This window comes from Rhinoraja longicauda, chromosome 10 (genome assembly GCF_053455715.1).
Source record: "Rhinoraja longicauda isolate Sanriku21f chromosome 10, sRhiLon1.1, whole genome shotgun sequence".
Lineage (NCBI taxonomy): Eukaryota > Metazoa > Chordata > Chondrichthyes > Rajiformes > Arhynchobatidae > Rhinoraja > Rhinoraja longicauda.
In genome coordinates, this window is record NC_135962.1 from 1178764 (window position 1) to 1200954 (window position 22191).

The 22191-nt window shown below is 43.9% G+C and overlaps 1 protein-coding gene across 2 annotated transcripts in view; it reads right to left on the reverse strand.

Annotated features, from left to right (window-relative positions):
• Nucleotides 1–3442: 3442 nt before the first annotated feature.
• Nucleotides 3443–22191, reverse strand: part of tecpr2 (tectonin beta-propeller repeat containing 2) — a 79648-nt gene continuing 60899 nt past the window's right edge. Inside the window, exons 18-21 of one of the 2 annotated variants that reach the window (XM_078406013.1) lie at nt 15722–15841; nt 7946–8087; nt 7258–7407; nt 3443–6452 (exon numbers count right to left, since the gene is read on the reverse strand). In XM_078406013.1, the coding sequence (XP_078262139.1) occupies nt 6295–6452; nt 7258–7407; nt 7946–8087; nt 15722–15841 (570 nt within the window). In that variant the 3' untranslated portion in view covers nt 3443–6294. The remainder of the gene's footprint in view (nt 6453–7257; nt 7408–7945; nt 8088–15721; nt 15842–22191) is intronic. The other variant, XM_078406014.1, reaches the window with a different exon arrangement.

Here is a 22191-nt window from a genome sequence, read left to right on the forward strand (position 1 = left end):
GGCCAGGCCAGCAGCGAGGTGAGGCCAGGCTAGCGGCGAGGCCGGGCCAGAGGCGAGGCGAGGGGCGAGGCATATGTTTTGTGGAAAAATGTGTGGCGAAATCAGAATGGCGGAAATGAAATAAAGCGGAAACTTTTCACCAAATTCGGAAGGGTTGGGACGTCTGCATTAAAGTGGGTACTCTAAATGAGTTTTATTCACAAAATGCTGGAGTAACTCAGCAGGTCAGGCAGCATCTCGGGAGAGAAGGAATGGGTGACGTTTCGGGTCGAGACCCTTCTTCAGACTGGTTAAATCGATTTGTACCAGCATCTGCAGTTATTTTCTTATACTCTAAATGAGTTCTTGCTTTGTACACTGCAGGCGTGAAGTGTTGCACTTTGGCATGTCAAACCAGGGCAGGACTTACAGAGTTAAATGTAGACCCATGGAGAGTGTTATAGAACAGAGAGGTACGTGAGTACAGGTGCAAACTTCTTTCAAAGTGGCAGGTCAGGTGAACAGCATGGCGAAGACAACATTTGGCACGGAAAGTTGGCATATCATGATGCTGCTATACAAGTCGTTGGCGAGATCACACGGAGTATGGTGTACTGTTCTGGTTGTCCAGAAGGATGTCATTAAGTTGAAAAAAACTGAAGAGATTCACCAGGGTTTTTCCCGGGCTTTCACGCTTGAGTTTTAGGGAGAAGTATGGTAAGCTGGAACTTCTTTCTTTGGAGCATAGGAAACTGAATGACCTTACACAATCACGAAGAGCATAGATAAAGTGAATGCTCAGTCTTTTACCCCAGGGTAGAGGATTCTAAAACTAGAAGTCACGGGCTTAAGGACAGAGGGGAAAGATTTAGGGGGGACCTCAGAGGCAACTTTTTCAAGTTATTGCCGAGTCCGTATTTGGAATGAGCTGCTAGAGGAAGTTACAGAAACAGATATAATTATGATATTTAAAATATATTTGTATGGATAGATTTCTATGGATATATGGATGGGAAGGGTTTAAAAGGCTATTAAGAGGTTTTGAATGCCTAGGAAAGGGGTTTAAATAATCCTCATGGTGGGCAGTTCCAGATTCCCATCACTTTCTATATTGTTCTGCAGCTGTCCCTTTTTGACACTTTGCTGACAGATGGAAGAATGGCAGAGTTTGTGAAAATAGCCAGTCTTCAGCAATGACTAAGCAATTTACTAGACAAATAAAAAGTGAATCAATTGCACTGGTTAGTGGTTCTTAAAATCAATCACACAATACCTGAAATGCTAAACAAGTTTTACTGGAACATTAAATTGAATGGTTAAATGTATCCTTAGAAATAGCTAGAATTCTTTGAATCCCTTTGTTAAAATATTTATTGCTGATTATTTTACCTAAAGCGGAGATTTTAAAGGTGAATCCAACCAACATAACGATATCAACTTAAGCTTCCAGCAATAATCTTCATTATTATTACCATTAGTTTGTATGGTTTGTTTTATAAATCAGTGTGGATTCAGCGTGTAAATGAGGAAGGGAATCACTCAGATTGGTGACAGGTTGCACTTGTGTTTGTATGCTCAAATTATAATCATCGTCAACTCTTCAGGGGAAAAAAACTCAATTGTATCTGTCTATAACAGTATTTTAATTTGCATATTTTTAAAAAGTCTTAATTTTTTCAAAATCGCAGTAACTTCATATCCAAAAGTAAGTCAAACTGGCTGATAAAGACGCAGAGAAAGAGAGGGAATAACTGCTCTCATTCTAAACCATTAAAAAAAAATCCAAATCTAAAGAATCAAATTAAAATTAATAAACTTTGAGGAATAAAATGTATTATTAGCAGTAATTTTGTTTTGATTATGAAATATTTTCAAAACATGAAAAAGAAACATTGACATGTCCAGAATCAAATCTTAAATCACTGAATTCAATATTTACATAAAACCCTCTACCTTCCGACTGAGGTCTCAGTGCTTTCGGCATGGCCTTGTGTCCTTATTGCTGAAAACCCACATGAATCACAGTGAGCCAATATTCACTTTTCCTTTAAAAAAGGACACAAAGTGCTGGAGTAACTCAGCAAATAAGGCAGAATCCTCGGAGAACATGGATAGGTGATGTTTCGGGTCGAGACCCTTCTTCAGACTGATTTTGGAGGGAGAAAAGAAAGCTGGAAGAGGAGGGGCAGGGTAAAGCATGGTAGGTAATAAGAAAGGTCCTGGCCCGAAACATCACCAGCCTGACCCCTTGAGAACTCTAGAATCTTGTGTCTTTTGCTGTCTTAATATAACTTGCATGCTATTTCTCAGGTTCGGAACTGGAGAACGACCACAATGTGCTGGCCCTGGCTGGCACCAATTTCTACGGAATTGCTGCAAAGGAGTTCCTTGAAATGGGTGTAACTGGGTTGTATCTTTCTTAATTAGATATAAATTATTATCCCTTTATCACTTAGGAGTAAAAATCTGAGTATCTCCTGCATAAACAGATTCCCATCTGATGAAATGCAGAAAACTAGGTGATTCACCACCTCAGGGCTATAATTATCCATCTCACCAGCAAAGCCCAGATGTACACTGAAGCAAGTCTGTAGTGCAAAGTTCATTTCAATGTTATCATTTCAACAAAATACAATCAGTTGTTGAGAACCAAAATGAGTGATATACCTATTTGACCTCGGGCAATAAATTATCTGATGCAACCCTCTGCTACAATATTGGTGGGAGTGACCACTGCACAAAGTCCAATCTACACATTTCAAGACTCTGGTGAACTGATGGTTTGTTAACTGAGATTAATTTAGAATATATCTAGCAGCTCAAAACTATCTTCACCGGATACTATGGGTGCAGAATCTGCAAGCTCATGGCATAAAATATCCCTCACTTAACCATTACTATCCAGCTAAGCAACCAAGCTTGGTTGAATCTGTGGACAAGCATGCCAGCCAGCAGTGGCAGACACAATTAACAATGAGTTAAATTCTAGATTGTGCTTCACTTAGCAGAGAATAGAGAGAGGGGAGCAGGCACTTGGGAATACCCCACTTGAAGGAGCCTTTCCAAATCTGCACATCTTAACCTGGAAATATATTGCCTTCCTTCACTGTCCTTTATCAAAACCAGAAACGCTGCAAGTAACAATGTTAAGGGAGGATTCTCACCCCTCGCTTTGCAATATTGGTGGGAAGGGCCACTGCACAGTCAATCCACACATTCAAGGAGTTGATTCTTAGCAGTTTGTTAGGAGCAATAGGGCACATGCCTTAAAGTTATGGTCTTGTTAGTAACTTTCACGTCCAGTAAATCAAAAAGAAAGAAAAATAGGGTACAATGTTGTTAGTTCATCTTCAAAATGTAAATGTCAACTTCAGAAATTCTTGCATAAAGACAGAATGTATGCAAATTATGTTAAAGCAAATGTAGAAAAGATCCTTTAGTTCTTTTATTTTACTTTTGCTAGAGTTAGGCAAACAAGTACAGGTAATATTTTAGGAACAGTACTATTTGAAACACAAATGTAAAACATTATAAATTTTTAATAAAGTTGTTATTAGCTGTCATGAGAGTTCATTCATAAATAATAGTTTAAATATACAACACCATGCATGTAGTACAATTATGTTTACAACATTGCTTAAATACTCCCCGAGCTATTTCAGCCACAGCTAAGTCTCTCTATTTAACTACAATTTACATTTTAACATCTACAAGTATTCAGCACTTGAAATAAGATGTCAAAAAAGGCCATAACCATGTAAAGCTGCAACGACTTGTTAATGCGTATAATCTTTCAAAGTTTTAAAGCAGCACATTACCCACTGAAAGTTTTAAAGTAGCACATTACCCACTCATGGTTTTACCCTCATACAATCACAGCATTAACAATCACTGTAGATTCAACACTATGTACTACCAGAGACACATTTTAAAAACAGCTTAAAAAAATATTTCCTATTTGTATACTGCATCTAAGATACTAAATGAGTAACAAATATTGGAATTCTTTCAAAGAATGAAAACTAAGTTGAGCAAAGGAGTTTTTGCAAAAACACATTAGAAGACATAACAGACTTCTGTTAGTGCACACTGGTTAATCACTTACACGTATAAACTAATTTTCCAACATTGCAAGCTTTTGCAATTTTAATACTCCAATTGGGGTTGATATTAATAAAAATCTTTTCACATTGAATTTATATAGTTTTTTTTGTCAGTAAGTAAAACTCCAGGGAAATCAAAAGTTTCCATATTTAGTATCCAAGTGTCATATTCACATATTACTGTGTAGAAAGGAACTGCAGATGCTGGTTTACGTTGACAAAGTGCTGGAGTAACAGCGGGACAGGCAGCATCTCTGAATAGAAGGAATGGGTGGGGTGACGTTTCAGACCCTTCTTCAGACTGAAATGTCACCTATTCCTTCTATCCAGAGATGCTGCCTGTCCCGCTGAGTTACTCCAGCTTTTTGTGTTTATCTTCACATATTACCTACAGATTGGAGCATCTCCAAAATGTCCAGTGTGATTATCTGTAGTCCAGACATATTGATGCTGCCAACTGGAAGGGCCAATACCATAGAAACCTAATTTGCTTGGATATAATTAAGACTGATTACAAACATTTATTTCCATTAATATGGCACAAATGTTGCATACCCACATTATCTAGTTCTGTCTTTAAAATTATATTTTGCTCTGCACTTACCTAAAGTTATGCTTTACATTCATAAAACCTTTAAATTGACTGCTAAGCACCCAATTTATTTGAAGGCAAGTTAAAGGTAAACGATCAGACAAGTGGGCTTCTCATTCCCTACATAGAACAAGCTTTCAGGAGTTTAATTTTCCCCAACAATTATCTGGGAATCTGGCATGTACAGTTACACATCTACAATCCTTTGCGGCTTAAAATGATTTATGCAGAACGTTGAATAAAGGGGCTGTGTAATAAAGGTTATGTTTCAGAATGAACCAGCAATGTTTGGGCAAATGAATTAACCAATCTACGGTTGGCTTTTTTTGTACCAAAGGTGCTGTTGTTTGTGGAATATTTAACTTGCTACCTGATATTTATTTTTGGATATTTCACACTGTCATTTTTACATGGAAAAAAATGGTCTCATTCCAGAACAAAAGTTAATAATTTCAATATAATGGGACATTACATACCTCACCATGAATGCTATAAAATCAGATCATAATGTTATGTCAAGATATTAAATATGTATTTTCACAAAATACTCAGTAGAAATGCTCAAAGTGCAACAGACTAAGCTTTCATTATATACAGAACTGCTGTTCATGAACATGGGGTTAATATTTATCCCAAACGTGTAAACATCTTTACTTTCGCAGCAGGCTAAGGAATAAGCATCGCTTATCTGTTTTGTCAATAATTTTATAGCCAGGTTCTATCACTTAAAAGGATGAAAAAAAGTTTTAAAATTACTAAAACCTCAAAATATTACTACAGTTGTGCACAGATACTATTTACAGTAAATGATATTTTGCAAAAGGCTTTTTTGGAATATAGCATAATAATTCAACATAAAATTTAAATAGATGTACAACTTATTTCAAAACGAGATTTTAATTCAATCAACGAGTTGAATAATGTACTGTTATGATATCTACAATTAAGGTTTTACTGTTGTATACTAATATCTTAAATAATAACATAAAACTGTTCCAAATTATCTACACTATTGTACAATAATATTGTACAGTTTACTTAATAAAATCCATGATAGAGTAAGTGTTTAAAATCAGAGACTTCTGGCTTCCAGTCATAGAAATTAAGTTGAATTCCAGGTGTTTAAGGTCAGGGAAATACACACGCTTTCCATACATCTGCAACTTGGGTGCAGATGAATCTCTGACAAAATCATGTTGCTTTATAAATTACACATTCATGGTCTATATGAATCAACAAAACCACACACAAACCTTTCAAGTATGAGGGTATGTCAAACAACTGCAGGAAAGCAACACATCGGAGCTATTTATGTGGATTGTTAAATGATTGGCACAAGCCAGTCCAAATATATTCTGTCAGAAGCATACTCTGGCATTAATTGTCCAATTGAAGGCAGGACACCAAGCACTTCAGTCTCTATTCAATAGTGAGGCGATTTATATATATCGATACTGGCAGAATCACAAAGCCATATCAATTATAACATTAATAACTTAGAAAATTTCAACCAAATGCAATTTTTATCCCTAATAGTTTAACATTGTGTACAGAAGAAAATGTGATCTAAATTGCTTGATTAAATGGCCTCAATGCTGCAAAAAGCTATGCTTCCAATCATCAGATAATCTCCCACTCATCATCAAAGTCATCGCATGGTCCCAAAGCAACATTACGGTTGGGGTTAACCAGTGGATCAGTGTGGCTAAAATTCTTGGTTAGTCGTTGAAGGAGAGAGCCTCCATTACTGATGCCCCACAGTTCATCTTGAGGAGTTACTGTTTAGGAAGTGAGAACAATATGCGATATCAACAAGTTGAAAACAAACATTGAAATCACAAAGCAAATCTAAATACTGTGATTCATTTATCCTTGAAATTACTGGTATTTTCTTAATGCTCTTGACTGACTAAAGGCGAGTATTTTCTTCGGAAAAGCCATCAGAAATGTATAGTAAGGAAAATGTATATGGTGACGGTGCACAGTGGCGGAGTGGTAGGGTCGCTGCCTTACAGCGTCAGAGACCCGGGTTAAATGCCAACCAAGGGTGCTGTCTGCACAGAGTTTGTACATTCTCCCTGTGACCATGTGGGTTTTCACCAAGATCTTCGGTTTCCTCCCATACTCCAAAGACATAGGTTAATTAGCTTGGTGTATGTGTAAAATTGTCCCGAGTGTGTGTAGGATAGCGTTAATGTGTGTGGGGATCGCTGGTCGGCGTGAACTCGGTGGGCCAAAGGGCCAGTTTCTGCGCTGTATCTCTAAAAACTAAAATAAAACTAAAGGAAATGCAGACGCTGGTTTACACCAAAGATAGACACAAAATCTGGAGTAACTAAGCGGGACAGGCAACATCTCTGGATAGAAGGAATGGGTGACGTTTCGGATCGAGACCCTTCTTCGGAATCAACTCTATCCAGAGAAGCTGGCTGTCCTGCTGAGTTACTCCAGCATTTCGTGTCTATCAATCAGAAATATAATTTAAGGAATTATAATTCCAAGGAATTAGTGCGCTACAATACTGAGAACTATATTCTGTATCTTCCCCCTTGCTCTATCTGTTGTACTTGAGTTTGAACTTACTTGTTATACAAGCCACATTGCCAGGAATCTTTTTCCAATAATCACCAGGAGGATTTTTGCTTGTTATGCCATAACGACGTGCCACATCTCCATTGGAACAACGTACCCAAACTGTCCGGTTGCTCACAGTTAATTGACTTGCCTGCAAACCTGTTAAAATATTGACAAGTTTTTGTTTGCAATATTAAAGCAGCTCTTTACAGTAGTTCAATAAATTGCAGGCTTTATATATGAACTATTGAAACTAAAAGAGTTTTACTGAGGAGCAGATAATTCCTCCTGCTGACCCAATTACATAAATCATTTCTTAAAACCATCATTTATCATCAAACTCTAACTGGAAACTCTCACATACATCAAACTCTAACTGGAATTTCAGTGAATTACCAGTACAACTTAATCTGCCTCCGTTCAAGAAAGAAGAGGAAGTTTGCAGCCTGACAAGCGGGGGATATTTGGACAACAAACCCTATCAAAATGAGTGCATGACAAGAAACTGAAGTAAACTGGACCTTGTGGAGAGAGCAATAAAAGAAATATTGAAACAGAAATTAGAAGTAAAATTCAAACATTTCAGTTATGAATCAAAAAACTGAAGTTTAGATAAATAAAAGCATAAACTGAAAATAGAGAGAAATAATTAAGAAATGATACGTTGGGTCACAGAATAAATCATTTCTAATTTTACCTGGTACATGCTCCCAATCAGTGCCTACAGGCATTCCCTCTGTTATTCCAATTCTTACGTGCACATTTCCACGATTATCAATGGCCCAAAGCATCTGATCATTGGGGCTGCAATAGACATTGTACAGCTGTGTTCCTAAAGGCTTTAAATGGGAAATACAAAAATAAAAAAGAATCCTGGAAGTTATATACGAGTATACTGTCTAAATATACTGAAAATGAATAACTACGTCCCCTAGAAATCACCACATGACTCCAAGCATTTTTGAAGGACACAGACTCTACTTGTGATTATGTAACTATCAAATAAGGGCACTCAGTGTGTTGTGAAAGCTTCAAATATATGCTTCATCTTGCCTTTATTAAGAAAAATGAACGGGAATAATCTTTACAAATGAATGTGAATTTACTTTTGGAAAAAATTAGCACGAGAGTGATGTGTATTATGATATACACCAGTGGTGTCCAAACTTTTTTCAAAGAGGGCCAGATTTGATAATGTGAAAATACCCAAGGGCCAATGCCCCATCCCCCCGGACCTTTAACTAATGCGCTCCCTCCCCCCCCCCCCCCCCCCCCCCCCATCCCCCGGACCTTTAACTAATGCGCTCCCTCCCCCCCCCCCCCCCCCTCCCCGGACCTTTAACTAATGTGCTCCCCCCCCCTCCACGGACATTTAACTAATGTGCTCACCCCCCCGGATCTTTAACTAATGCGCTCTCCCCCCCCCCCCCCCGGACCTTTAACTAATGCCCCCCCCTCCCGGACCTTTAACTAATGCGCTCCCACCCACCCCCGGACCTCGAGTCTGACAATCCGCAGACCGGGCAGCGCTGACCGCCGGGAGGTGTAGTCGCCGTCGCCTCGCCCGCTGGGGGGAGGTGCGGCACCCACCCGACTGACCCGAGCGCCTGCCAATGAGCGTGCGGGGTGAGGAGAGCTCATCTGCTGCTCTCCCCCCCCCGCACGTCCTCAACCCCGCCGCCGGCAAGTGGAGTCGCCCTTCGCCTCTCCCGCTCGGGGCGGGGGTGGGGAGGTCGGGCAGCGCTGACCGCCGGGAGGAGTAGTCGCCCTCTCCCCTCCCCTCTCCCCTCCCCTCTCCCCCTCCCCCTACTTTCATTCTGTTAGACAGTGCTGGCGGGCCAAAAATAATAAATTTAAGACGTAAGCTGTGGGCCGTATAAAATCTGACCTCGGGCCGCGATTGGCCCCCGGGCCGGACTTTGGACATGTCTGATATACACTCTATGTGTAATGTATTTATAATCAATTTAAAACCAAAGATCATATAACTTCGTAACTTAAGAGATTGCATTACATAGTTTTAAATTATCAGTGCCACTGGTTACGACGAATGCAATAAAAATGCAGATTCTCTTTGGAATCTTTTCTTCTGCATTTTAGATTTTGGTTGGTGCTCTTTACAAAGAAACAGAAAAATACTTTACAAAATACAGTAGAACACTGATATGCAATGTGTAGGAAGGAACTGCAGATGCTGGTTTAAACCGAAGGTAGACACAAAAAGCTGGAGTAACTCAGTGGGACAGGCAGCATCTCTGGAGAGAAGGGATGGGTGATGTTTCGAGTTGAGTCCCTTCTTCAGATTCAATTATCAGACTATTCAGGAATCAAGAATCTGTCCTCTAGCTTGCCAGGTGAAGTATGGCATGCTTCCTTCCAATTTACTGGGGAGAAGGCTTGGTACCTGCGCTCTCCCATCACCCTGGGGCCTGGTTCCTATGCTCCATTTCAACTGGCTTGGGCCGTGTTTCTAATGCTCCCTTTAAGGGTTGATGAATTAATTGAAAAAAATTATCCAACACTGTATAACATCTGAAAAAAGCCAAGTTAAAACAAAGAACTGCTGATGCTAATTTATACCAAAGATAGACACAAATTGCTGGAGTAACTCAGCGGGTCAAGTAGCCTCACTGGAGAAAAATGATGGGCGATGTTTTGGATCGGTCCATCCTTCAGACTAAAAGTAGGGGGTGGGGTGAAGAGGTGGAGGCGAGAATAAAACAAGCAATCAGGGCCAGCCAAAAATGACCTCAGGCAGGACATTAAGTCGAGTATGAAGAAGGGTCTTGACCCGAGAAGTCACCCATTCCTTTTCTCCAGAGATGCTGCCTGACTTACTCCAGCATTTTGTGTCTATCTTCATAATGCCATTAGTTTCAATATCATTATGGAGAAGGTCAAATCTGGACCAAGGGTTGAGATTTTGGATTGGAGAAAGGCTAATTTTGAGGAGATGAGAAAGGATTTAAAAGGAGTGAAATGGAAATTGTTGTTTTATGAAAAGGATATAATAGAGAAATGGAGGATATTTAAAGGTGAAATTTTGAGAGTACAGAGTCTTTATGTCCCTGTTCGGTGGAAAGGAAAGAATAATAATTTGAAAGAGCCGTGGTTTTCCAGGGAAATTGGACACTTGGTTCGGAAAAAGAGGGAGATATACAATAAATATAAGCGGCAGGGAGTAAATGAGGTTCTTGAGGAATATAAAGAATGTAAAAGGAATCTTAAAAAGGAAATTAGAAAAGCGAAAAAAAGATATGAGGCTGCTTTGGCAAGTAATGTAAAAGTAAACCCCAAGGGGTTCTACAGATATGTCAATAGCAAAAGGATAGTGAGGGATAAAATTGGTCCATTAGAGAGTCAGAGTGGACAGCTATGTGCTGAGCCGGAAGAAATGGGGGAGATATTAAACAATTTCTTTTCTTCGGTATTTACCGAGGAGAAGGATATTGAATTATGTGAGGTAAGCGAAACAAGTAGAGTAGTGATGGAAATAAGGAGGATTAAAGAAGAGGAGGTACGGACACTTTTGAAGAATATAAAAGTGGATAAGTCTCCAGGTCCAGATAGGATATTCCCTAGGACATTGAGGGAAGTTAGTGCAGAAATAGCAGGGGCTATGACGGAAATATTTCAAACGTCATTAGAAACAGGGATGGTGCCGGAAGATTGGCGCATTGCGCATGTTGTGCCTTTGTTTAAAAAAGGTTCTAAAAGTAAACCTAGCAATTATAGACCTATTAGTTTGACGTCTGTGGTGGGAAAATTAATGGAAAAGATACTTAGGGACAATATATATAATTATTTGGATAATCAAGGCCTGATTAGAAACAGTCAACATGGATTTGTGCCTGGAAGGTCATGTTTGACTAATCTTCTTGAATTTTTTGAAGAGGTTACCAGGGAAATTGATAAGGGCAAGGCTGTGGATGTTGTCTATATGGACTTCAGTAAGGCATTTGACAAGGTTCCACATGGAAGGTTGATTAAGAAGGTTAAATCGTTGGGTATTAATAGTGAGGTTGCAAGATGGATTCAACAATGGCTGAATGGGAGATACCAGAGGGTAACGGTTGACAATTGTATGTCAGGTTGGAGGCCAGTGTCTAGTGGAGTGCCCCAAGGATCTGTGTTGGGTCCACTGTTGTTTGTCATTTACATTAATGATCTGGATGATGGTGTGGCAAATTGGATTAGTAAATATGCAGATGATACTAAGATAGGTGGAGTAGTTGATAGTGAGGTAGATTTTCAAAGTCTACAGAGAGACTTGGGCCTTTTGGAAGGGTGGGCTGAAAGATGGCAGATGGAGTTTAATGCTGATAAGTGTGAGGTGCTGCATTTTGGTAGGACAAATCAAAATAGGACGTACAGGGTAAATGGTAGGGAATTGAGGAATGCAGTGGAACAGAGGGATCTGGGAATAACTGTGCATTGTTCCCTGAAGGTGGAATCTCATGTGGATAGGGTGGTGAAGAAGGCGTTTGGTATGCTTGCCTTTATAAATCAGAGCATCGAGTATAGAAGTTGGGATGTAATGTTGAAATTGTACAGGGCATTGGTGAGGCCAAATCTGGAGTATGGTGTGCAGTTCTGGTCGCCAAATTATAGGAAGGATATCGACAAAATGGAGAGGGTACAGAGGAGATTTACTAGAATGTTGCCTGGGTTTCAGCACTTAGGCTACAGAGAGAGGTTGAACAGGTTGGGTCTTTATTCTTTGGAGCGTAGAAGGTTGAGGGGGGACTTGATAGAGGTTTTTAAAATTTTGAGAGGGACGGACAGAGTTGACGTGGGTAGGCTTTTCCCTTTGAGAGTGGGGAAGATTCCAACAAGGGGACATAGCTTCAGAATTGAGGGACAAAGGTTTAGGGGTAACATGAGGGGGAACTTCTTTACTCAGAGGGTTGTGGCTGTATGGAATGGGCTTCCGGTGGAAGTGGTGGAGGCTGGCTCGATTTTATTATTTAAGAGTAAATTGGATAGGTATATGGATAGGAGGGGATTGGAGGGTTATGGTCTGAGTGCAGGTAGATGAGACTAGGTCAGGGAGAATGGTCGGCGTGGACTGGTAGGGCCGGACAGGCCTGTTTCCATGCTGTAGTTGTTATATGTTATATGTTATATGTTCAGGCAGGACATTGCCTGATAGGTTCATTGCTGGTCTGGTGTGCAGTTAAAACTGTATTGAGAAGAGTAACAGCCAAGAATCTGGAAAATCTGCTAGTCCATCAATGTTAAAAATCTCACGTGTGCTGGATTAAGGGGTTTTTACTCTCATGCTGTCAGATAAAAGCAGGCTGGAATTGTTTACAACGAGCTCTTTGGTTGAAACATGAACTGCATTGTAAATATGCACTCACGTGGTAGAAAATCAACTCTTTTTGTTAATGAGTGCTGGTAGTCTCATGAATGTTGCAAGAGTCACAAATGGAATTACTCTGCAGTTTTTCCATGGAACATTGAACTATCCTCAGTGAATTCTTATTAGTATTTAGAATCGAGTAAAATATGACTTGATTATTTGCAAGCCAGATACCTGCAATGTCTCAAACAATAAGCACTTCTGGTTTCAGTGTCAATGTAAAAAAGACATTGTAAAGGTGGGCAGCACTGTGGCACAGCGGTAGAGTTGTTGTCTTGCAGCACTAGAGACGCAGATTAGATCCTGACTGACGCCTGTTCGGAGTTTGTACATTCTCCGGCAGCTCCAGTTTCCTCCCACATTCCAGGGATATACAGGTTTTTACATTATCCCTAGTAAATTGTCCCTAGTCTGTCACTAGCTAGTGTATGGGTTGATCGTTGGTCGGTGCGGACTCGGTTGCTGAAGGGCCTGTTTCCGCGCTGTATCCCTAAAGTTTAAAAAGGTCAGATGGAAGAGTTGTCCAGAATGAACTGGGAAAGTAGACTAAAGAAAAGGTCAGCAGATGAGCAGTCAGATATTTAAGGAACAACTTCATGGCCGTCAGCAGAAAGGGTGACTCAAAAGAGAAAGATAAACTAACCATGGTTAATCAGAGATCAAGGAAAATATTACATTAAAAACTACAGCATATGAAGTGGCAAAATTGTGGAGTGTTCCATAGGAGAGAATTTTTCAGGAAATAGCATCGCAAGACTAAAAAGCTAATATGGGAGGATCAGTAGCACAAATTGGCAAGCAGCATCAAAGCATATGAGCATCTGTGGCTATTTAAAAAAAGGAACAGGGTAGCTCAGTATGGGATCCCTGGAGTGTGAGACTGGAGAACTATCAACCAAAGTAAGGAAGTGGCAAGTAATTTTATCTCATAGTTTGTATCAGACTTCAGTGCAATATCAGCAACAGATCAGATAGTCTGGTTTTAAATAGGGAGGAAGAAATTGTAACACGACCAAGACACAAAGTGCTGTAGTAACTCAGCGGGTCAGGCAGCATCTCCGAAGAACATGGACAGGTGATGTTTGGGTTGGAATCCTTTGTCAAAATGTGTCTTTTTTGTAAACCAGTAACTGCAGTTCCTTGTTTGTCAATCTCCTTACGTTGAGAGGAAGTTAAAAAAAATGTTCAAATCTATCAAGTTCTCGCTCCCTACAAATGCAACTTCATAGTTAACTAATACAGTTGGAGTTTACACTTGAACCATAACAAGCAACGAAGAGTTTGACTAGAATTACATGTTTGCAAATGAAGTACAGCAACTTTGCAATAGAACATTTGTGAGAGCAGAGTTCACAGGCTTTAACCTGGGACTGCTGCAGACAAATCAACACTGGGATCAGAACAAATAAAGGCTGATAGTCACGTCTGGCTCTGGTAACTAGGCTGTACATTCTCTGCAGGCAGAGTTTAGTTGCTGCATCAGTAATTGTTTAGATCAGAAACTTAAACTGGGAACAGAACCACCCTCACAATGAAGCAGTTAGTGCTTTCAAGGCACAAACAAGTTACTACAGCGACAAGAAAGGATATGAATTTAAAATAGCAAGCGATGAATGAAAAGCACTGGTATTGTTGCTTGGGCACTGCTAAGCTTGGCTTCAGCTGAGTAGTGTGCCTATCAACATGTTAGGGTTCAACTGAAATGAAACAATGAGATTCTTACTTGCAGCAGCACAACAGGTTTGTAAACACGTCAATGGATAATACAATAGTTTAATTTAGAGATACAGCAAGGAAACAGGCCCTTTGGCTCGCCGGTTCCTCACCGACACTAACCTACACACTAGGGACAATTTACATTTATGCCAAGCCAGTTAACCTACAAACTCGTACGTCTTTGGAAAAAACGTACGAGAGAAAACTCACGTGGTCACGGGGAGAACGTACAAACTCCGTACATTCTCCTGGATCTTGCAAACATCGCACAATTGCTGCCACTTCCTACATGTGCAGCACCAAATCTGAGATTTCTATTATATGGGCATGAATACAGAGGTTCCAAATCCTCCTGCTATTTGCTAGCCTTTTTCCAAACCGTGATCTTGCATTGATCTCAACATTGACCATAATGATATAAATGCAATAAAAGTACTGACAGCATGCTCAAAACTCTGAGCAAAAGCCTGTGGTAACGTATTAATGAGGGATCTGACATAACTAGATTGCTTCATTGACATGAAGTTACTACTAGAGCTGTAAGAGACGGTTGACACCAAAATGGGGAGAACTCTCCTAGCAAGTCACAGATTGATTAATGCAATTCAGGAGTCGCTTTGAAAGTATAAGTACGTATGGCAGTGTTGCTCATGTTAAAGTTTGGCGTAATGTTCACTATTTACTTAGCAATTTTACAAGAAGAGGTGTCTAAACTTTGAAGTGCCTCAAAAGTTAAGACTGCACAATTTACCAACTGGATTTAAACAATTCAGGTGCATCATCTTCTGACAGCAGGTAGTGGGGAGGCAAATGCGTATAGTTTAGAAATAAAACATAGTTCAGAAATACAGTGCAGGAACAAGACCTTCGGCCCACCAAGTCCACGACAACCTATACACCACGTTACATACCAGGGACATTTTATAATTATCAAATTACCGAAGCCAATTAACCTACAGACCTGCATGTCTTTGGAGTGTGGGAGGAATCCAGAGCACCCAGAGAAATCCCACACGGTCACAAGGAGAATGTACAAATCCCATACAGACAGCACTCATAGTCATAATATAAGAAAATAACTGCAGATGCTGGTACAAATCAAAGGTATTTATTCACAAATGCTGGAGTAACTCAGCAGGTCAGGCAGCATCTCAGGAGAGAAGGAATGGGTGACGTTTCGGGTCGAGACCCTTCGTCAGACATTAACCTCCCAACAAAGGAAGGATATAGGTGGAGACAGGAAGATAGAGGGAGATCTGGGAAGGAGGAGGGGATGATAGGGACAGACATGATTGAACCTGGGTCTCTGGCGCTGTAAGGCAGCAACTCTACCGCTGCGCTACTGTGCCGCCCTGAAGGACTGCAGATGCTAATTTACAAAAAAAAACTTACATTTCTTGCGGCATCAGAGACCCGGGTTCGATCCTGACTACGGGTGCTTTCTGTACGGAGTTTGTGCTTTCTCCCCGTGACCGCATGGGTTTTCTCCGAGATCCTCATGTTCCTCCCACACTTCAAAGAAGTACAGGTTTGTAGGTTAATTGGCTTGGTATAAGTGTAAATTGTACCTCATGTGTAGGTTAATGCGCAGGGATCGCCGGTCGGTCCGGACTCAGTCGGCCGAAGGGCCTGTTTCTGCACTGTATCTCTAAATTAAACTAAACTCAGCGGGTCAGGCATAATTCCTGGAGAACATGTACAGATGCCAATTCAGCTTTGAAGAAGGGTCCCGATCCGAAACTTCACCTATCCAAGTTCTCCAAGGATGCTGCCTGACCCGCTGAGTTACTCCAGCACTTTGCATCTTTTATTTTAGTCATTGTTATCAGCATAGTAAGTGAATTTACTCAGGGAGGGAGGGGGGGAGGGGAGGGAGAGTAGGGAGAGGGGGGAGGGGAGGGAGAGGGAGAGGGGGAGGGGAGGGGGGAAGGGGAGGGGGAAGGGGAGGGAGAGGGGAGGGAGGGGGGCAGGGGGGAGGGAGGGGGGCAGGGGGGAGGGAGGGGGGCAGGGGGGAGGGAGGGGGGCAGGGGGGAGGGAGGGGGGGATGGGAGGGGGGAGGGGAGGGGGGAGGGGAGGGGAGGGGGAGGGAGAGGGGAGGGAGGGGGTAGGGGGGAGGGGGAGTGAGGGGAGGGGGGAAGGGGGAGGGAAGGGGGGGAGGGAAGGGGGGGAGGGAAGGGGGGGAGGGAAGGGGGAGGGAAGGGGGAGGGAAGGGGGGGAGGGAGGAGGACCTCCCCTTTTCCCAGTACCCCTCTTTCCCCGTTGTGCCCGTCCTCGTAGGGTTTCCATTGTAACCGGGAGGCGGGGAGGGAGGGGGGAGGGAGGCAGGAGTGGAGGGAGGAGGGGAGGGGGAGGGAGGGGGAGGGGAGGGGGAGGGGGGAAAGGGGGAGGGAGGGGGTAGGGGTGGAGGGGGGAGGGAGGGGAGGGGGGAAGGGGGGAGGGAGGGGGACCTCCCCTTTTCCCAGTACCCCTCTTTCCACGTTGGGCCCTTCCTCGTAGGGTTTCCATTGTAATCGGGAGGGGAGTGGGGGGGAGGGAAGGGAGGAGGGAGGTGTGGAGGGGGGAGGGGAGGGGAGGGGGGAGGGACGGGGGGAGGGATAGGGGAGGGAGGGGGTAGGGGGGAGGGGGAGGGAGGGGGGAATGGGGGAGGGGGGAATAGGGGAGGGAGGGGGACCACCTGTTTTCCCAGTACCCCTCTATCCCCGTTGGGCCCGTCCTCGTAGGGTTTCCATTGTAACCGGGAGGCGGGGAGGGAGGGAGGGAGGTGTGGAGGGAGGAGGGGAGGGAAAGGGGGGGAGGGGAGGGGGGAAGGGGGGGAGGGGGAGGGAGTGGGGAAGGGAGGGGGGAAGGGGGGAGGATGGGGCAACTCCCCTTTTCCCAGTACCCCTCTTTCCCCGTTGGGCCCGTCCTCGTAGGGTTTCCATTGTAACCGGGAGGAGGGGAGGGAGGGAAGGGGGAGGGAGGGAGGTGTGGACGGAGGAGGGGAGTGGGAGGGAAGGGGGAGGGGAGGGGGGAAGGGGGGAGGGAGGGGGTAGGGGGAGGGAGGGGGGGAGGGGGGAAGGGGGGGAAGGGAGAGGGGAGGGAGGGGGTAGGGGGGAGGGGGAGGGAGGGGGGAGGGGAGGGGAGGGGGGAAGGGGGGAGGGAGGGGGACCTCCCCTTTTCCCAGTACCCCTCTTTCCCCGTTGGGCCCGTCCTCGTAGGGTTTCCATTGTAACCGGGAGGAGGGGAGGGAGGGAAGGGGAGGGAGGGAGGAGGGGGAAGTGGAAGGGGGGAGGGGGTGGGGGTGGGGGGGAGGGAGGGGGCCCGTCCCCGTAGGATTTCCATTGTAACCGGGAGGGGGGGAGGGAGGGTGGAAAGAGCATCCCTCTCCCCATCAGAACTGCCCCCTCCATCGACTCCTTTAAGTCCAGGCTCAAAACCTATTTCTCCTCCCTAGCGTTTGAGGCTCATTGAGGAGGCGCTGTGAACTGTTTGCGTGCTACTGTATGTTTCATTTTTTTCCTTAGTACCTAATCAGATGTACAGCACTTTGGTCAACGTGGGTTGTTTTTAAATGTGCTATACAAATAAAATTGACTTGACTTGACAGCTTTTCGCAACAATGTAGCACAGGGGCATTGTGACGTCACACGCTGAATACCGCGGGGGGGGAAGGGGGGTCAGCTCGAGTTCATCTCACAGGGGCATTGTGACATCACAATGAAGCACCGCAGCGCCCCCCTTCTGTCAAAAAATCGATAAATCAGGGGGGGCAGTGCTTTAAAACCTCTGTAACTTAAAAAACATGCGACCAAATTAAATGAAAATATCGCGGCCGGTCAGACGGGAGGTTGGTGATTAAGGCGGTGCAAAACCCGTGGCGCGACAGTTTACCGTTTTGCCGAAATCACTGATGCAAAATGAAACCCCGATACAAATATATTCACAAGATCTGAGTTTTAATAGTATACTAGAACAAGTGTGCCCGTTCAAAGCGGGCCCGTTGGGCCCGTCCCCACACCCCCCATTCTCTCCTCCCCCAGCCCCACTCTTACTCTCCAAGTGTGCCCGTTGGGCCCGTCCTCCTGATCTGTGTATGTCAAGTGACCACTATAACCTTTTTTTTTTTTTTTCCTAATCAGATGTGCAGCACTTTTCAACATGGGTTGTTTTTAAATGTGCTATACAAATATAATTGACTTGACTTGACTTGACTTGACTTGCAATTTCCTAATCAGATGTGCAGCACTTTTCAACATGGGTTGTTTTTAAATGTGCTATACAAATATAATTGACTTGACTTGACTTGACTTGACTTGACTTGCAATAACAAAACAATCAGTGCTTTTCTGGAAACTTTTCGAAACAATGTAGCCGTCACAAGCTGAAAACTAAATCCTTTTCTGGAAACTTTTCAAAACAATGTAGCCGTCACAAGCCACAAGCTGAAAACTAAATCTGCACCGCAGCGCCCCCCTGAAAAAGGGGGGGGGGGGGCAGCGCTTTAAAACCTCTGTAACTTAAAAAACACGCGACCAAATTAAATGAAAATATCATGGCCGAGTGAGCGCGAGATTGGCGATTGAGGCGGTGCGAAAACCGTCGCGCTACGGTCCGCCGTTTTGCTGCAATCGCTGTTACGAATATATCAGGCCAAACCACAAAAAAAAATATACACAAGATCTGAGTTTTAGTATTATATAGATATAGATAGATAATTGCTCGATAACTGGTTCTACTTACAATCCCCACTGATTAATTACTTGCACTGTGTTTAAAGTGGACTAAATATGTTTTAAAGGCCAAGGAAAAAAACTTCAAATCACGTGCTTGATGCCAAGACCATTGCAGAAAGGCTCTAATGTGGTCCTCCAGCATTTTGATGGGATATTTTTACATTTAAAAAAGGTACACGTTATTACAGATCCACCACTGATTTTCCGGCACCTTTGGTTCCAGAGCCTAACTGGATTATCCGTTTTGCCAGACCAATAGAAGTCACGGCCTTGGGTGGCCGAGATGTCAGCCCGCAAAGTCGGCCGTGGAAGTCAGCTATGGGAACATGTCTTCCTGCTCCGGCCAGGCCGGAGTTCCAGAACCCTGGCCGCAGGCTGCAAATTTGACCCGCCGATCGGCCATGGAAGTCCTGATGAGGTCGAGATTGCCCGCCTCACCCGGCCTAGGTGCCACAATTTCAGGGGGACTTCAGGAGGGGGGAGATTGTGTCTGGATTAAAGAGGGAGGGTGGACCACATTGCCAGACAAATCAGTGGGTGGACCTGGTTTGGTAATCCACTCCCGTTATTTTGTTTAATCACAAAACTATCAACTAATGGTTTGGGACCAGTCTTTTTTAAAGGTTTAGCGGAAGTGGCGGCGCCTAACGGCAGCGGCTCGCTAGCAGTCTGTTTGTCTTTTTTCCTTTTTTATTTGTTGTGTGTCGGTGTTGGGATGGTTTTTGTATTTTTTTTTGGTTGTGTATGTGTGGGGGGTGGTGGTGTGGGTGGGGGGTGGTGGGGGAAACTTTTCTCTTCCTCACGGCGCGGGGTGCGGCTCGGCTGCGGGGCCTAACATCGCCCGGTGCGGCTCGGCCGAGGGACTTTACATCGCCCGGTGCGGCTTGGCCGCTGGACTTAACAGTGCCCGGTGCGGCTTGGCCGCTGGACTTAACATCGCCCGGTGCGGCTCGGCCGCGGAACTTTTTATCGCCCGGTGCGGCTTGGCCGCGGGACTTTACATCGCTGGTGCGGCTTGGCCGCTGGACTTAACAGTGCCCGGTGCAGCTCGGCCGCGGGACTTTTCATCGCTGGTGCGGCTCGGCCGCGGGACTTAACATCGCCCGGTACGGCTCGGCCACGGGACTTAGCTGCGCAAGGCTTGGTCGCGGAGACTTTCATCGCCCGGCTCGGCCGCGAGACGTTTCAGCGCCCGGTGCGACTCGGCCGCGGGGACTTCCATCCCCTTGCGGGGACAGTGCGGGTCGGTCGGGGACGAGCTGTCTGTCCGTGGGCGTGGGGAAGAGAGTGGAAGTTTTGTTGCCTCCATCACAGTGAGGGGGTGTTTGGAGTCACTGTGATGGACGTTTGTGTTGGGGTCATGTGTCTTGTGTTCTTTTTTCTATGACTGCTATGTAGTTTCGTTCGGTACTTCGGTACCGAATGACAAATAAAGCTCTGTTATACTGTTATACTGTTATACAATTTTTAAACATAACAGTAATGCAAAGGACAAAATCAATTGGACTTCATCCCCCAATTGTTTATTTCATCTCTATGCTCCACTGGAGTGTGTTGATATGTGGTTGTGGATAAATGGAACCTGCTTCCAGAGGAGGTCGTTGAGGCAGGTGCTATAACATTTAAAAGACATCAGAACAATTTTGAGGGATATGGACCAAATGCAGGATGGAACATCTTGCTTGGCATGGGTAAGTTGGGCCCAAGGGTCAGTTTCCCAATGACTCAGTATAGATGCTAGGCCAAAGATTCAATGTTCAAACAGCATTACGTTACTTGCTGCTTTCCCCACACGTACAAAAGCACACAAGAGATTAATCCTCAAATACCACACAATAGAACTTTAAATGAGTCATTGCCCGTCATGTGGCGAAGAAGTAGTGGAGGCAGGAAATTAGATGTAGATGGGCAGAGGAGGAAGAAGAACGACTGGAAATCACAAAAACGAGAAGCACAGCAGTTCCACAATGTCAAAAGGCATTATCATATGTCATAAAGGATAATGTCATATCCTTTGTGAAATCTATTTGCTAAAACTCTCGTTTGTTTGTTTGTTTGTTTGTTTGTTCCTGAACTACAGCCAAAACAGTACACGATAGAGCGACAATTTTAAGCCCACCTTACTCACCGTCGTCCCTTTGGTGCTAATGGAAGTTTCATTGAAATCGGTGTTATATTTTAAAAGTTATTCACATTTTAACGTTTAAATCTATCTCCTAGCGAGGGAGGGAGGATAAGGGGGTTGAGGGGGATGGCGGGGGGGAGGGGATTGAGGGGATGGTGGGGGGGAAGGGATGAGGGAGAGGGGGGAGGAGGGGGGAGAGGGGAAAGGGAGGGAGGTAAGGGAGGGGAGGGGGAGGGAGGGGAAAGGGGAGTGGGGGAGGAGGGGATGCTGCACCAATGCAGGAGAGGTTTGGGTCCAACGGGTCCACTTGGTCTAGTTAGTGTTAAAGTCCAAATAAGTTCCAAACATGAAGCTCAAAGAAATGATGGATAAATTAATTACAGTGCAAGTTTGCAGCCCACTTGCAAATCTTTCAGCCCTTTAGGAATGTGTGTTTTGCTCTAAGAGGCTCTGCCTCCTTGCTTTATCATCATCATCATCATCATATATATACAGCCGGAAACAGGCCTTTTCGGCCCTCCAAGTCCGTGCCGCCCAGCGATCCCCGCACATTAACACTATCCTACACCCACTAGGGACAATTTTTACATTTACCCAGTCAATTAACCTACATACCTGTACGTCTTTGGATGATCCTATCAAACTGAAGAAGGGTCTCGACCAGAAACGTCACCCATTCCTTCTCTCCAGAGATGCTGCCTGCCCCGCTGAGTCACTCCAGCATTTTGTGTCTATCTTCGGTTTAAACCAGCATCTGCAGTTCCTTCTTGCACACTCCTATCAATATACAATTCCATTCCCCATATCTTCTCAATTTATCTATATTATTCATCTCAACTGTCCTTTAGGATAGCACGTTGCACCTTCTCATTTCAGTTTATTTATATATCCAGCCTACTGAATAATTTAAAGACTTTCCTTCACTACTAACAGCAAAATCAAGATCAATACACTCGCTTCGGTGGACCGCTTAAATTATTACCTTTAACCAGTCACTATCAAAATAAACCATTTCAACTCAGCAA